A 16,639-nucleotide genomic window follows, 5' to 3' on the forward strand; every position below is an offset into this window, starting at 1 on the left:
CTCAGGGGACTGGTGGGACCAGGGAGGCTGGTGGCCAGACACCGGCGGCAGGCCATCCCTAGCACGCCCCATCCCCACACCCGAGTCTGGACATGCCCAGGGCGGAGGTGACCCTGTGACTCAGGAGACCGGCTCAGAGTGGATCCAGCTCCACTTGGTTCTTTGGGGTCCTCGCTCTTGGAACCCAGCTCCATCAGCCTGGAGAGGCCACCAAGCACCAGGTGAGAGCCCGGGGCCGACACGCCTTCAGGGTGGGTCGCACAGCCCCAAAGAGCCCTCCAGATGGGCCAGACGGGCTGCATGGAGAAGCCAAGGACACGCTGCCGACTTCAGAGCAAACCGGGATGCTTGGTCTGGCTTCTGGAGGGGCAGATGCGGGGCACAAACAGCAGGCCTCGGGCAGGCCTCAGGGACGGGGGTCCGTGTCCCACGGTGGCCCCTCTCCACACAAAGGCCACAGCCCCCTCCACACTCGGCACCTTTGCAAAGATGAGCCACTCTAGTCCATGAAGTTTTCTTCTTTTTTTTTTTTTGAAGTTTTCTTCTTTAGTAAGTTTTGCATAAACAGAGGAAACGTGTGTAATCTGAAAAAAAAATAGCTATAGTACCTGGAAAATTTAAATCAAGTTCAGCTTGTAAAAAGGAACATTAAGTTAACCAAACATTCTGATCACACAAAGTGTTCAAATTTAACATAAAATTAGATGTATCCTGGATAATACAATAAAGAATACACCATCTGTATAAACACCTTTTTTTAATAGAAACAATTACAAAGACGCCTTCACAAACAGTCCTCTTGAGAAGTGAACGGCAGCTGCCTGGGAGATGGAGTGGCCTTCAGGGGGTGTCGCCAGCAGCCCGGCAGCTGAGGCAGCAGCACTGGGGCGAGTCCCAGGCCTTGGTGACGGGACGCTCATCAGCCGAGATGCCGGCGACGCCATTCCCGGGAGGAGACCCGAGAGGCTCTGCTGCAGAGCACGCGCTCCGGGCGGGAGGAGGACCAGGACCAGCCTGCCCTGTCCTCGGGCTGGGCCGTCAGCACACCGTGGACAGCGGAGGGAAAGGGTTCTGCTTGCTGACGACCAGCTTCTGGTGCTGGTGTGAGATGTAGCCTTTGATGTGACCCTGGGGGACGGGAGAGACGGGGGCTCATGATTCTGAAGGTCAAGGCTGTCAGGGAGAATGAACTGGAGCCGGGGCACAGCACCCCCCACCCCCACCGCCCCAGCTACGGTGCAGTCAGCTCGCCGAGAGGAAAACGAACGTGTACACACACACACCAGCCCCACCATGGCCTCTGGGGACACGGCGGGTACCAGATCCCCCAGCCTGGACGGAGCCCACACACCATGTAGATGAGGTTGGCCAGGATGCACTGGACCTCAGCGATGTCCACGTCCTCCACCTGCATGAACTTCAAGGCCACCAGGAATGCGTCCAGGGACAGCTGGTGGGTCTTGAGCAGCAAGTACCTGGAAGAGGCAGAGCTCAGGCTGTTGCTGGCGGGACAGAAGGACCGAGGGGGCAGGAGAACCTCTGCTCAGGGACACAGCACCTCCCGCCCGCCAGGAGCCTCGGAAAACAAAGCTTCCGGGTGAAACTCGTTCCCGTTCACAGAGCCGCCAGTACAAACACACCTGCCTGAGCACCTTCTCGAATCGCAGACGATTCCATTCTCACACGTCAACAGCCCTCAAGTGGGGATGCGCCTGACAGGGGACTGTCAGGGATCTGATGCCCTGAGGGCCTCGCTAACCTGGACCAGAAGTCTGACCGAGATCCTGCTGCGACCAGGCCTCGGACAAGAGCCCACTTCCGAGTTCCACAAAGAGAACAACTCCCTGGCGCACAGGAGAGGCGGGAGGCTCAGCGGGCCAGGAGTAACGCAAACAGGCAGCAGTGCCACGCTCTGACCATCGTGCAGGTGCGTGCTCAGGGCTGGTGCCAGAACTCCTGTCCGAGTCCTCTCTTCACACAGCCCGAGCTTCTGCCCCCACTCCCTCAGCCGGGCCTGCGCGCTCCCTCAGGCCTGCACACTCCTTCCCCCGGGCCTGCGCGCTCCCTCACCTGGGTGCGCCCTCGCCTGGGCCCTGGGCTACCCCTCCCTCAGCTGGACCCTGTGCCCTACCCCTGGACAGCACCAGCACCAAGGCCCAGGGCTGCAGATCAACTTCATCCCATGGAATCAGGAAGGAAGGCTGTGCTCACACTTTCTTAAAGAGATTCCTGTAGGTGATGATCTTCAGCTTCTCGAGGATGAGGAAGATGCCACAGCGGATAAAGAAGGTCTCATGCGCGGCCAGGGCCTCATTCAGAAGGAGGAGGTTGCCTTCGCTGGGCCACAGAGACGTGCAGACGCAGGCAGGGCACCGCCCAGGACAGGAGACAGGACCCCATTAGTTCCCTCGCAACACGCGGGCCTCTGCACAGACTTTATATTCTAAGCGGTCCCCAGGGGAAGAGAAGAAACTACCTCACAGCTCGGGTCACCTCCGCAAACTGCATGAGATGGTACTTCCTCAGAAGCTCAATGGTTGGCATGTGGCCCTGAGACAGAGTAATTTTCCAGAATAAGAACCTTCTCATTTTTAACAGAACTGTCTTTGAGAAAACCCTTACCAAGTTTTAAAAACTTTTAACCTGTGTTTCTCAGACTTTCTTCCTAAGTAACTGAACAAAAAATGCTTCCTAGTCAACTGGAAACAGACAAACGCCGGTGCACACATCAGAAAACCTGGAGCAACACGGCTCTGCCAACAGTGACGTGTGACCCTGACCTCGACCTTCTTGTTAGAGATCACAGAACAGGTGGCCCCTGAGGGAACAACCAGGCTACGACTTAGGGATTCAGACCCAGCTTCCAGAACAACAAGCTGAAAACCCGAGACTGGCTGTTCCACAAAGTCGGGTGAGCCACGGGCAGGGCTGGGGCACTCTCTCCTCCCCATCACACGCTGTCCAGAGCTGGGTGAGTTTTAACTGTGTGTGTGCTGCTTTGACAGTTTTTAAGAAACTTCAACGGGAGGAAATGAAGCTCTATCACTGTTAGAATGTTTTAGTCAATTAACTTGCAAGTTACATGTCTTTTTATTTTTTTTTTTTTTAATACAAATGCCAAAAACAACTTTCAGTGAGCAAGTGAGACACCCAGACAGGCTGGAATGATCTTCTCTCTCTTGGTTAATCCAGCTCTATTATTCTAGATTTTCAGGAGTAACAGACATAACATGCGTATTTTACCTGTCTCACGTATGTTAAACCTTTGAGTGAGGTAATCTTAGGAAAAAGGAAACAAAACCAGTCAAGCCTTTCTAGAAGGATCTGGAAATGTCAGTCACAGAGACAGTGGTTCGGGTCACACCCGAGGCTTGTTCCTCCTCTGTTCTGGGGGTGCTCTCACATGTGGCTCGGCGCGAGACCCACCATACATGGGCTACGCTGTGAAATGACTACGCACTCCTTGTAGGGGACAGGCCCCCAGAGAGCTGGACAGACCACTTACCAGGAGCATCTTCACAGGAAGCAGGTAAATGAGGACCATTCTTTTGTTCTTCTGGCTGGACCGATGGCAGTGCTCAAAAGCAAAGGACAGGTACTCCTCGGCTGCAGGGGCGCCACAGACACCTCAGCAGTCCCCGCCCATGCCTGGTGCCACACCCACCCTTACACAAGGGCCCAAAGCTTTCAGGGGCGACAATGTCTCCCATCAACATTAACAGATCATTTTCCACAGGGTCAGCTATGCAAAAATATCCAAGAGAGCACTCAGTGAAGATTCAGAGGAGAAGCTAACCAATGCCTTCTGAGACTGCAACCGAGTGTACAGCTGACCTGAACAGGGCAGGTCTGCTCTGCACGGGTGCCCTGCACATGGGTGTTCTCAATGGTAAACACCACGATATTGCTCCGTCTGTGACTGCTGATCACGAATGCAGAATAACCAAGGACACTGGACTGACCACGAGTCAACTGTGGATTAACTCTCTTGCTGTTCAGCTATTCCAACGCTTCATATTTTAGGGGAAAGAAAAAGGTAGGGGGACCGATCAAGGAAAGTCGTCTTTCAAAAGTTATACGTATTGAAGGCAAACTCTGGGAGTTGGTGATGGACAGGAAAGCCTGGCATGCTGCAGTTCATGGGGTCGCAAAGTTGGACACGACTGAGAGACTGAACTGAACTGATGTATTGAAAACTCTGTGAAAGGAAATGAAAAGTTGGTCTGCACAACCCCACGGAATAAGAAAACAGAGCTCTCATTATGAAAGAGCTGTTCTTTCTGTCATCAGAGCCTCTGTGGCTATTGACACGCGGAGTGAAAAGGCTCTTACGTCTCATGTGGTGCCTGAAGTCACGTGGCTTCGCGTGTGAGTAACTGTCAAGGAAGTGAGTTTTAAAAGTCTGATCTGAGAATAAGAGAACAATCCTAAGGGACCACCACATACTGGCCACTCCAAACTTTCAGAAAAATAAAATAAACGGCCACCTGATCTTGAGAAAGAGAAGGACACAAACCATACTACGTGGTTTCGTGAAGGGCAGCTCGGATGTGGCACTGACCCGCTGCCCCAGCCACAGGCGCCGAGGCTGACACCAGCACAAGGGCACGTCCCCCGAGGCTGGAGCCGAGCCACGAGCTGCCCAGTCCCCACGTGCTGTGCCGCCAGGACCCGCAGAGGCCGCAGGGAAGCACGGAGCACGGCCCACACGTGGGACAGACGTGCGTGGGTCCCTCCCCCAGGAAAGGACACAGCGGTGACGGGCTCAGGGGCCTGGTGCCGAGCAAGAAACACAAACGGGAGTTTCCTTCATGGAACGGACTTGGTGTCGGAGCAGCGCTGCTTGGCGCGGTGGACACCACGCCCGCCTCCGCACCGGAAGGCGGGAAGGTGCTCTGGGCCCCAGCTGCGGGCGGCAGCCACGCACCTTGCTTGAAGTCGCTGTCGAACATGGCCTTGCGCCCCACGTAGTACCTGTAGGTCACCCTCTGGGCCCTGCTGTAGTCGTCCTTCAGGTTGGAGCTGTCGATGGCCCTGATGAGCGGTTTACACAGGTGGAGCTTGTTGATCTAGAACAAGAATCTACTCCAGACGGTCTTCCAGATAAACAGGCAGGACAGCCACCAACCCCTGGTCGCTAAGGACACGCCTCCTGAGGTGGGGTCACGTGGTCAGACCTGAGGGCTCACTAAGGACACAGCACACCACCGCCCGCCCAGGCCAGGCCACGGGCGCCCACCGCACTGACCCCACCGCCGTCACCCCTGACCTGCGTGAGGCGCCAGCACTCGGCTCCCTGGAGCCGCCCAGGCCAGGCCGTGGGGCGCCTGCCTGCAGGGCGCTGGCGCACACGCTCCCCAGCTGACCCCACCACCGTCACCCCAGACCTGCGTGAGGCGCCAGCACTCGGCTCCCTGGAGCTGCCCAGGCCAGGCCGCGGGCGCCCGCCGCACTGACCCCACCGCCGTCACCCCGGACCTGCGTGAGGTGCCAGCACTCGGCTCCCTGGAGCCTCAACGGGTGGAGGTGAACACAGATGACGCATGCAGAGCAGAGACAACAGTCCCTGCACCCAGAGGCCCTCAACCAACACCAGCCCCAGGACGGTGTATGGCCGGTGGGGACTGACTCTCAAGCCAGGCCTGGCAGGCCGGCTGACAAGGGACAGAAACGCTCTCTGGGAAGACAGGCAGAATTCAGGCAGACTCTACCTTAAAATAAATCTTGAATAGCTGGTTCACCAGGAACAGCATTCCCCACTTCTTGGAGTCCTCTATGCCAGCACGACTGCAGGGAAAAGAACGTTTTAAAGGTTACACAGGAAACAAAAATCTTATGTACAAATCACAAAGCAAACTTCCAAAACGAATTCGCATCCTGAGAAAAAACCCCACAGTTCAAGTCAAAGTCATGAAAGAACCTAACACTACAAAAGAAGGCGTCTCCTCTGACAGGTAAACCTGGAGAGATGCCCAGGAGTTCCGACACTGGCTGAGCACCTGGCGGGCGGCAAAGGAAAACTGCTCAGTCTGCAGCGGTGCTGTCTAAGAGCAGACTGTTATCAAGCATTTGTGACACGTGGTGAAAGTACTTTCTCTTGTCATTACAACATCATGAACCACTGAGACACAACACACGAATTTCACAAAGCGTGAGACCCAGCGCACCGGCCGTGTGGGCCCAGAGGCGCAGTGCCCAATGTGTGCTGAGCATGAGAGATGATTCTTTTCTCTTATCCCTTACCAAGCAATGGATTATTCAAAGCAGAAACGACCGTGGCCATGGGGTTACAGCCGTGGCCGCCCGCCCCAGACTCACGTGTCACTGGCACAGACGCGGAAGCAGCCCATCAGCAGCTCGGCCGCCTTCTCCAGCATGTCCCCCACCTTGCTCTTCCCCTTCTTCACCAGCTGCTGGTCCGCCTGACAGGAAGCAAAAGCCTTCACTTTTCATCTCCTCTTGATTCTTAATTAGAAAGAAAATCACCACACAGCCAGAAGTGAAAACGGACAACCTAGGGGCAGCCCCCAGGCTCCGAAGAGACCCCCAGGCTGTGCTGCAGCTTCTCGAAACTGCGGCGTCTACTGCTCGTGCCAACTTCCTACAGGCCAAACCGCTCTTCAACCAGTCAAACCAGTGCACTGGTCACCAAGCTTTTAAGCCTGCGTTGCCCAAGCCACGTGCTGCTAAGAAGCCTTTTCTTACTTGGCACAAACGCCCTGACGACAGACAACACGGAGGGGGCGGCACAGAGAAGGCAGCAGGAGGCCTTGTGGGCGCCCTCCCGTGGCCCCAAGCAGCTCGGCCGCTGCGTCTGCAGCACACAGGCCCGCGTCCCCCTCCACCGACCAGCACAGCGAGCGTCTCTTCAGAGTCGGTGACGATGCAGTGAATGTGTCAGTGAGTCTTGGTCCCTGAATACACACGTGGTGTTAGTGCTCCTCGTGATGAAGCAGGAAGCACGCACACAGCAAGCCTGCTTTTTAAGGTAAAGCGCCAGGGCCGCTGTTTGGCCTGTGAGCTGGACGGGGAACAGACAGCCGCAGAGCCTGGCCGGCCGGCGTGGGCCCCCAGCCAGCACGAGTCTCTGGAAGGTGAAGGAGACAGGCCTGTCCCCCGGGAAACCCTGACAGTACTTGCCAATGACAACATCTGCACTTTCAAGGACAACTCAGAGTTTCGGAACACTTGTACTGACCACCAAGAGCCTGGCAGCTTTGCATTACTTCAAAACGCCTCTGAGGAGGTCACTGGAGAGACTAACAAGTGTAGAGTTTTCCTGGCTTTCGTTTTTTACATAACGAAATACGTCAACATTTGGAATGTCTGAGCAGCTCAGTGACTGAAATGTTTCCAGGTGATCAGTCTTGGACATCACAAAATCGGGCAGGGCTGGAAGATCCATCCGCACCGCTGAGGTTGGAGGTCACACTGCCGGCCTCAGAGGCCACACCATGACCAGCAGTAAAAACCACTCCTGGCACCTGAAAAGGTGCCGCTCAGACAAGGACGTCAGCCATCACCTGGAAAGGCTATCAGAACAGGCCTCTCGCTTCCACCCACGTCTGTGTGAAGCAGTCTGGCTTCACACACTCAACCACAACGATGCCTGGCAGAGGGACCGCAGAAGCAGATGCGAGAATCCGAGTGGCTCCCTTCTATTTAGGAAGTCAGTGATGTTACCGTGTGAAAGGTTCGTTACTTGAGGGGTGTAAGTACACTAAAGATCGATGTAAACTACACAAGCAGCAGCTTTGGGCACCCTTGACGGCTTCTGTGTACGTCCCTTCAGTTCCACGGCTTCCATTCGGGGCCGTTTTACGTCTTCCACTTCTCTGCGGAGACGTCTGTTTCAGCACTCGCACTTGCTCCAGGGGTTTTACCACAAGACGGCTGGCGTGGAGTCCCATCTGGGACCCGGCCTGCTGTTCCTGGACCCAGGACGCCCAGAAGACAAGAAGGACATGCAGGGAGCTCGGTGCTCTGCCCCTCTAACCTCTCAGAGCCTCACCAGCCTTAAAGTTCCCAGCAGCGGGGAGAGGAAACACGTGCCTACACCCACTTGTCCAGAACTGGAAGTTAGCAACAGCCTTTGAAATGGTAAAGCGATGTGAGGACCAAAGAGTTAAGAATTGCTGCTCCCTGACTGGCTGATGCTGCCAGGAAATGGACACGTCAAGTCTAGGCCTTTGCCTCCTCACAGCCGAGGCCCTTGGCTCCCCAGCGTCCGCCAAGGCGGCACCGGGCGTGTCCTCACAGCAGACAAGGACAGGTCCTCAGCAGCAAGCCGAGCCGCCCCACTTTTGCTGCTCTGCACCAGGCGTGTCTCGACCCCACGCATCCCTCAAAACTTGTGGGAAGAGTGACGTAAAATTAAGCAACAGGTACAGTGAGTTTGGGTTTAAAACAACAGTGACAGAAACCGCACTTACATTATTGGCAAATATTCGAAGGTCCAGGGCCACCGCGTACATGACAGGCAGAGCCCTATGGGGCAAAAGGAAGTGTGCGTGAGGCTCTGAGGGCAGAGGCTCCCTCACCAGAGCTGGGGACACCCAGGGCCCCCACCTGCAACAGAGGTCCCCCCCCCCACGGCGCCGTGGTCCTCCCGTCCCCTTCCTTCCAGGAGCCGCGGCCCCTCCTGGTCTGTGCGTCTGGCTGCAAGAGCTTCGCACCCACTGACCCAGCCTCCCCAGAGGCCAGGGGCTCAACCCTGACTGCCCCCCACCCCATGCTGGGCCAGGAATTCTCCGTCACCCCACCACCACCTAAACGGCTCCATGAAAACAAGACGCGTGGTTCAGAATGATCTCCTAACAGAGCCCAAGGCAAGGAGCAGACAGATGTCGTCAAAAGACTTCTAGAATCCAGCTGGCGGTGTCAGCCTCATGTGTAAGACAGATCTTCAGTCAAAACTTTTTTTTTTGTAAAAGGTATCTGTAAGCCTTCAGTTACTTTAGTATAAACAAAATTTCAGTATTTACCAAGACTTTTAATAAATCACAAGACAGTTTAAGATAACGCAAGTATTCTGTATCTGTCATCCCAAACGGACTGTAGTTGATCTATGTCTTTTATCCAAGTTTAAAACCGAAAAGTGAAAGGGAAGGTTGCTCAGTCGCGTCCGACCTTTTGCAACCCCAAGGACTTCTCCAGGCCAGAAGACTGGAGTGGGTAGCCGTTCCCTCCTTCAAGGGATCTTCCCAGTTGAGGGTTCAAACCCAGGTTTCCCACATTGCAGGTCGATTCTTTACCAGCTGAGCCACCAGGGAAGCCCAAGTAAGATCAAAATTGACAAAAGAAAAAAAGTAGTATTTAATACATATTTGGGGGCATGGAATGGCTGAAATAATACTTCATATTTACAGGAAAACATTGGAAATAATCTGGCTGACCTGCCATTTAAGTTTACACTGACTATTAAAATTCCAGTATCTGTGTTGATATCATCCTATGTCAACACCCAATATCAAATACCAACACAGAAAACACAATACACATTTATTTAGAGTAAATCTATTAAGAACTTCTGCTTTTGATAAAGAAAGCCATTTGCTCATTTGCAGCTCTTTCTATTCGTACTTACCAGTTTTCTTCTTTGTGGGCCTGAAATGCTCGCAGGAATGATGTGCTATGTTAAGGAAGGTCCTAATAAAAAGCTCAGGCGGCGCTACAAGTGAAAGGATGGCGAACGCCGCGTTCTGACTGGGAGGGCTCCCGCGCCACTCAGGAGGCCGTGCGCCACTCAGGAGGCCGTGCGCCACTCAGGAGGCTGTGCGCCACAGCAGCAGGCTCTCGAAGGGGAGAAACACATGCGCCACGTTATAGACACCTGAGTGTCATTCGCGATAAGTAAATACACTGACTTTACACAGCTTTTCCCCAAAGTAAGACAAAATGCTATTGTATGAAGATTTTTTAAACTGGCAGTTTCACACATTTTACTTGGTTTCTCTGAGTCCCGATCATCATAAGTTACATATAACGTGGTTAGGGTCTCTAGTACAAAGTCTATTTTGTTCATTACAAAATTCTTTAATTCAAACGAGACTCAGTTGGTCAGTAACCAATTCTGTTCTGTGTGTACTAGACAAGACGACCACGGAGCAGGCGGCTAGAGGGAGTCCCCGCTGGCCCAGCAGCTGGGGCCCAGTACCTTCACTGCCAGGACCTGGGCTCCATCCCTGGTCAGGAAGCTAGGTTCCCACAAACCACGCAGTGAGGCCAAAAAAACCAACTAAAGTCTGGAGAGGCACATAACGTGACCAGATGTGACCCACTGGCCACAGCCGCAGCCAGGAGACATCCCTGCAGTAATGAGGGACAGAGCCGCCTGACCAAGGCCTCGGCAGGGTCCACTCCTCCCTGGGCCCGCCTGGATCTGGGAGTTCTTCCATTTCCACAAGGGGACTAACTCATCCCTTAACTACACGCAATTGCTTTAAAGGCAACAAAATACTATTCTTCACAATAGAATTAGATAAAACTCTTAACCATAACCAAGGTTCTTCCCTACTATGCAAGTGAATGGACACCAGTGTGGAAGCTCATACTAAATTTAAGTACCTGAGTGGAGCAGCTAAATGAGTTTTTCTTCCAAAAGGTTTTAATTCTCCCTGATTAAAGGTATGACTCAAACTGGTCTGATGTTTCGAGATCTCAGCCCCCAGGTAACCGCTGCATCTGTCCCACACCGAACAGTAACGCACGCGACAAAAGATATTGGACAATGACGGTCTGGCACTTGTACGCCTCGATGAAGTCGTGGTTCCCCACCGCATACGTGCACCTGCAGAGGGGGCAGCAGGGACTGAGGACGAGCGGCAGAGCGCCAAGAGCCGGGTGCAAGCCACGCGGCCACAGCGCTCATGGCCGCCACAGACGCCCTGCTCTCTACTGGCCCAGAGCGAAGCCGGAGCTCCTGCTAGCAGATCACAGAGAAGCTCACAGGAGGCCGCTGGGTGAAAAAGGAAACCTCTCAAGTCCCAGAAGGAGAAGCTGAGCTGCAGAGGTTCCGCTGTTAACGAGCCAGTGGCCCTTCCCGGGCGTCAGTGGGCGAGGCTGTTGCACCCAGGTGCCCGCTTGCAGCGTCAGCATCAGTCAGTCCCTCCCCAAGCCCGAGCCTCATCGCACACGGCACAGATCTAGGAAGACACTTCAGGAACACAGTGGCACTCCCACTCGTCCAGAGATCTCAGGGGGGCCAGGCCTGCTCCGCCCCTGCAGTCCTCTGCCAGAGACACTGGCGGGCCATGTCGGCAGGAGGGCAGTCCAGACCACACGCTTTAGGACCCACGGCTTGGCCTGAATCGAGGCTTCAGAGGTGAAAATAGCAGACATGACGTGTAAATAAAAAGCAAAATTTCATTTGCTCCGCTCTGATCCAGTTTCTTTTCCAGTTCAAGGCAAAGAGGTTAAAAACCAGGCATTTCCATGAAAAATGCAAGTCAATGGTGGGCTGCACACCCTTCTGAATAAACGCCCACCACCCAGCCAGTGGAATGAGCATCAAATGCTTCTTCGAGCATCACACAGAAGACACACAGACACACGATCACCATTTCACTAACTTTTAAAACACACATGGTCCCTGAGATGGAAAAGTTTATTAAATTTTAAAGTCTTTTAAGCCTCACAAGATTTTCACAGGTTTTACCAAAGTGCAATTACAAACATACTTTTCTACTTTTTCAAAGGAAATTTTTCAATGCTTCAAGACGGTGTAAAACCCCCCTAATCAAGCCAGCAACCTCCAGACTGGCTTGTTTCCTACCTCACCCATGGCTTACCTTAAGTGAGCTGCAAACATTTCGTCATAAGGCGGTTCTAAGACTTGTTGACACTTCTCTTCTGGAGAGGCCATCTGCATGCCAATAAGAAAAACGGTAAAAAGAAACTTAACTGGGACAGAAAGAATGCAATGCGAAGGAAGAGATTCAGACAAACCTTTGTTTCTAGAGGATTTACACTTTATAGTTGCAGAAGCTCTTCACACTTTAGCAATTCAAAAAGCGATTCATTACCTCCACACGCCTATCAAGCCCAACCTGCACACAGGAGAGGCACATGGTCTGCTTTGTCTACCATAGGTCAGGAAGCACTCCAGGCATGCTCACAGATGTCTTTGTGTATTTATTAGGCAGATACTACGTGCCTAACAAAGGTAAGTAGGTCATGTGAGGTCGAAGGAGATGGAGATGATGCCTGGGGAGAGGGGAGATGGGGGGGTCCTCACCTCCTGCTGACAGACTGCCCACTCAGGAATCCTGGGAGATGGCAGACACTCACCTGTCACCTGCCCGCTCCTCTCAGTGGCCAGATTTTCAATAATGTGTAACAGGACGGCTTACACAACAAGAAAGGGACTCGGGGACGCTACTCTGGCACGGTAACTATATTTGCTTATCTATGTCAATAAATCTGAGAGGGGCGATGACAACACAGGAAAGGTCACCACTCCACAATCTCTGATGAAATGACTGGGTGGACAAAGGCTGCCAGTAAAGGGAGCTGCTGATGGGAGGTTAGGCGGAGTTCTGTAATGAAGGGATCAGCCTCAGGTCACATATGGGCCAGCAGATGTGTTCCAGGGGCTACCTGCCAGCAAGCTGAACCTGAGACCCACCAAGACTCCACGCACTTTCTTTCAAAAGAAAAGTTTAGCTCCCGGATAGAACACACTCCAATGCATAATGGCAATCGACGAGGAAGTGGGCATTACTTCAACAAGGTTTCAACAGTGCTTTCCACAGAAGCTTCTACTTGGATGCCATCTATCATCCGAATCAAGGATGCTTACATTTGAGAGCAGGGGTTGGCAGACATTCACATAAAGAGCCAGCCAGGAAATGCTGCAGGCTCTGTGGGCCCAGGTCTGCCTCCATAGCCACAGGCGGCGTAAAACCTCCCTGGGAGCACCACCGCACAGCTGTGGGCTTCAGGGACAGACAGGCCTGCCCGAGTCCGAGCCCATGGCCTGTCCGCTGATCACCCCGCCACCCTGCTGCGCTTGTCTGAGCCCGGGAGAGTCCTGCGGCAATTACAGGCAGGAAGAAGCACAAACCTCAACACAGGCTCTGAGGCACGGTGCTCCATTAATGTTCAATAAATGAACTGAAATTAGGTAAATTGTGAAGGAACCTGGCGATTTTCAAATAAGAGTGGCAACAGTATTCTTCCCACTCACACCCTAAACTTAGGAAGGTGGTGACCCAGTGACCCTCTCAGACACATGCGTGCGTGGCCTCCCACCTACCTGAAGCCGTGGGTTCGCAACATGAGGATGCTTGAAAGACACCAGCTCTGCAAGGGACGCCCCATCTCTGGTGTCAATGGCTTCACAGACCTGAAGCATTTGGAGAGAAAAGAGCTGTTACGTGGAAAGTGAAACGCTTAACCCCAGAAGGGCCGAGACAACACGCTGCAGCACTGCCCCTGCTGTGAGAGGGCAGAGGCGTGACCAGCACCTTCCACAGTGAGCGGACAGTCATTGCATCTCGAAATGAGATCTTCTGGAGGCAAACAGGTGACTTACCGTTAAAAACAATGAAAAAGCAGAATCAGCCAGTGGTTTATTATTTGCTTACTAAAGAGGATTAATTAGTCCAGTTTACTCAGTCATACTAATAAACATTTGAAGATCCACTTATACAGCTTACAAAAAAGAAATGCTTGAAGATCACATATGTCCAAAACGGAAAGGAACTGCATGTGTTCTGCCAGCATCCAAGAAACGAACAGATCTTATGAGCTTATGAAGGTGAAATCAAACCCCAGACCCAAAAGCCAATGGAAGTTATCAGAGACCACGGGAAACGCAAGACGCACGACTTGTCCACAGGTGGCCCCGGCCCAGGAGGCTGCAAAGGTGTGAATTAAGTCCAAGCTGTCAGGGTCCCTGAAATTCAAGATACAATAAACTTTGGAAGCAAAGGAATAGGCAGGTTCTGACTGAGACAAGAAATGGGTGAACCCTGGGCTAACAGAGATAGTGAGCCTGGTGTCAGAGCATGGACTCTGGGGCCACGATTCCTGGTCTGACTGTATCACCTACTTGCCCAGTGACCCTACAGAGTCACTCAAGCTGCTCTGTGAAGTGGGATGTGTAACGGATCGGCCTCCTAGGGATAGTGGTGGTGGCAGGCTAGCTGCCCAGCCCTGCAGTGGGGTGTGCGCACGGGGGTCACGGGAGGTACAGAAACATGAGCCCTGCAGTGGGGTGAGCCCTGCAGTGAGGTGAGCCCTGCAGTGAGGTGTGCCCTGCAGTGAGGTGAGCCCTGCAGTGGGGTGAGCCCTGCAGTGGGGTGAGCCCTGCAGTGAGGTGTGCCCACGGGAGTCACGGGAGGTACAGAAATATGAGCCCTGCAGTGAGGTGAGCCCTGCAGTGAGGTGTGCCCACGGGAGTCACGGGAGGTACAGAAACATGAGCCCTGCAGTGAGGTGAGCCCTGCAGTGAGGTGAGCCCTGCAGTGGGGTGAGCCCTGCAGTGGGGTGAGCCCTGCAGTGGGGTGAGCCCTGCAGTGAGGAGTGCGCACGGGAGTCACGGGAGGTACAGAAATATGAGCCCTGCAGTGAGGTGTGAGGTGTGCGCACGGGAGTCATGGGAGGTATAGAAATATGAGCCATGCAGTGAGGTGTGAGGTGTGCGCACGGGAGTCACGGGAGGTACAGAAATATGAGCCATGCAGTGAGGTGTGAGGTGTGCGCACGGAAGTCATGGGAGATATAAAAATATGAGCTCTGCAGTTAGGTGTGCGCACGGAAGTCATGAGAGATATAAAAATATGAGCTCTGCAGTTGGGTGTGCGCACGGAAGTCATGGGAGGTATAAAACGCACAGAAAGTAAATGTTCATATGCAAAAGATATAAAAAAGCATAAACTTCTAGAGAGATTCTACATCCACACTGGTTTTCCAATGTCTGTGTTCTTATTCAACTTCATATAAAAACTGATATTGGAAAATGTTAACTCTGCAAAGATAAGGCCAAAGTAGACATATCCTTAAAGAAAAAGTCTTAGGCATCAACCAGAAGACTGCAAACGAATGTATTATATTTGCAAACTTTAAGTTAAAACAAAAGCATGTATTTGTATTTTCATGATTCTTGTTTTAACCAGTTTTCTCAATGAACCATTAACCATTAAGTTAACGGTTCCAATCTTGTTATACTATATTCAACTGCCAACTAGATATCTTTGCCTGGTTGTCAGCAAACACCTCCAACACAACATGTCCAGAATAATTTATTTTTACTTCCAAATCGGCTCTGTTCATCTATTGTCAAGCTAGAAACCTGGGAATCAGTCTTGATTCCTTCCGGTGCCCCAAACACACACCTTTCCTAAGTCCTGGCAGTCTTCAAATATTTTTTAAAGTCCACACACCCGGCACCCCCTTCCCCGCCCCCCGCAACCGCCCCCCGCCCCCCACCCCGCCTTTCCTTAATCCTATTACCAGGCTTCTAGCCCTGCGAATTAGCATAGCTCAGAGGAAAGGCTGTGTTAGTCGTTCAGTCGTGTCCTAGTTTTGGCGACCCCATGGGCTGTAGCCTGCCAGATCCCTCTGTCCATGAGATTCTCTGAACCAGGGATCAAACCTGGGTCTCCTGCATTGCAGGTGGATTCTTTACTGTCTGAGCCACCGGGGAAGCCCTTACAGTGTTTATGCTATGCTGTGCTTAGTCGCTCAGTCGTGTCTGAGTCTTTGGGACCTATGGACAGTAGCCCACCAGGCTCCTCTGTCCATGGGATTCTCCAGGCCAGAATACTGGAGTGGGTTGCCATGCCCTCCTCCAGGGGATCTTCCCCATACAGGGATCGAACCTGGGTTTCCTGCATCGCAGGCGGATTCTTTACTGTCTGAGCTATCAGGGAAGCCCTGCTTCCAGCAAAGACTGTATGCTTTGAATCTGTCGATGCCTGTGTTCGCGCTGTGCTCCTGCGTTTACAGGCTGTGTGGACACAGCCCTGAGACACAATTACCGAAGGACGCAAGTCCGCGGGGCGCGGCCCGCTTGCAGGCGGACCCCAGCTGTCTCCGTCCCCAGCTCCCACCGCCCCTACACCGAGGGCGCGGCCGGCCCCCGGGACACACATCGGGTCTGCCTGCGCCCGGTGGCCGACGGCGCGGGCGCAGCCGGCGAAAAGAACCCCCAAGCTCCCACTGCAGCGCACGAGAAAAGGCAGCGGGCGGGCAGGCGGCAGGCGGTCCGCAGACCGGGAACCTTACCTGCTGCAGGTACTGGTTGATGGTGATGTGCGCCATGGTCGCGCCCGCCGCCGCCGCCGCCGCACGTCACTTCCGGGCCGCGGTCCGGCCCCGACCCCGCGCCCCCGGCCCCGCCTTCCGCGCGCGTTGGTTCCGGAGGCGGTGTGTGCGCCGGAACGTGAGCCCCGGGCCGGCATGGCGGCGCGCCCGGGCTGAGGACGGCCGGGGGCTGCGCTGCGACTCCCTTACCCCCTCGCGCGACCGCCTCATTGGCGCGCGGGTGCCCGGCCCCGCCGCTCCCTCGGCTGCTGCGGGTTCCTCACGGGCCGCGGCGGACGCGGACTGCGGCGCCAGAGCGCTTGCGGCCGGGTCGGGCCGGGTCGGTTCGGGTCGGGGTCCTGCGCGCTCCGGGACCTGAGGCGCGGGGTCG

The 16,639-nt window shown here is 53.9% G+C and overlaps 1 protein-coding gene across 3 annotated transcripts; it reads right to left on the minus strand.

Annotated features, from left to right (window-relative positions):
- Positions 1-739: 739 nt before the first annotated feature.
- Positions 740-16,405, minus strand: PCID2 (PCI domain containing 2). 3 transcript variants are annotated; one of them, XM_055543057.1, is made up of 14 exons: positions 16,231-16,405; positions 13,256-13,345; positions 11,790-11,863; positions 10,722-10,789; positions 9,587-9,626; positions 8,433-8,487; positions 6,319-6,422; positions 5,712-5,787; positions 4,928-5,069; positions 3,506-3,606; positions 2,477-2,550; positions 2,212-2,337; positions 1,352-1,475; positions 740-1,128 (listed from the first exon to the last, which is right to left on the minus strand). In XM_055543057.1, the coding sequence occupies exons 1-14, from the start codon at positions 16,264-16,266 to the stop codon at positions 1,039-1,041; spliced, it is 1,200 nt and encodes a 399-aa protein (XP_055399032.1). In that variant the 5' UTR covers positions 16,267-16,405; the 3' UTR covers positions 740-1,038. The 3 variants fall into 3 exon arrangements, with proteins under 3 accessions (XP_055399032.1, XP_055399033.1, XP_055399034.1); XM_055543058.1 differs by lacking the exons at positions 9,587-9,626; positions 10,722-10,789; XM_055543059.1 differs by lacking the exons at positions 6,319-6,422; positions 8,433-8,487; positions 9,587-9,626; positions 10,722-10,789.
- Between the last annotated feature and the right edge of the window lie 234 nt (positions 16,406-16,639).

Source organism: Bubalus kerabau, chromosome 12 (assembly GCF_029407905.1).
Source record: "Bubalus kerabau isolate K-KA32 ecotype Philippines breed swamp buffalo chromosome 12, PCC_UOA_SB_1v2, whole genome shotgun sequence".
Lineage (NCBI taxonomy): Eukaryota > Metazoa > Chordata > Mammalia > Artiodactyla > Bovidae > Bubalus > Bubalus kerabau.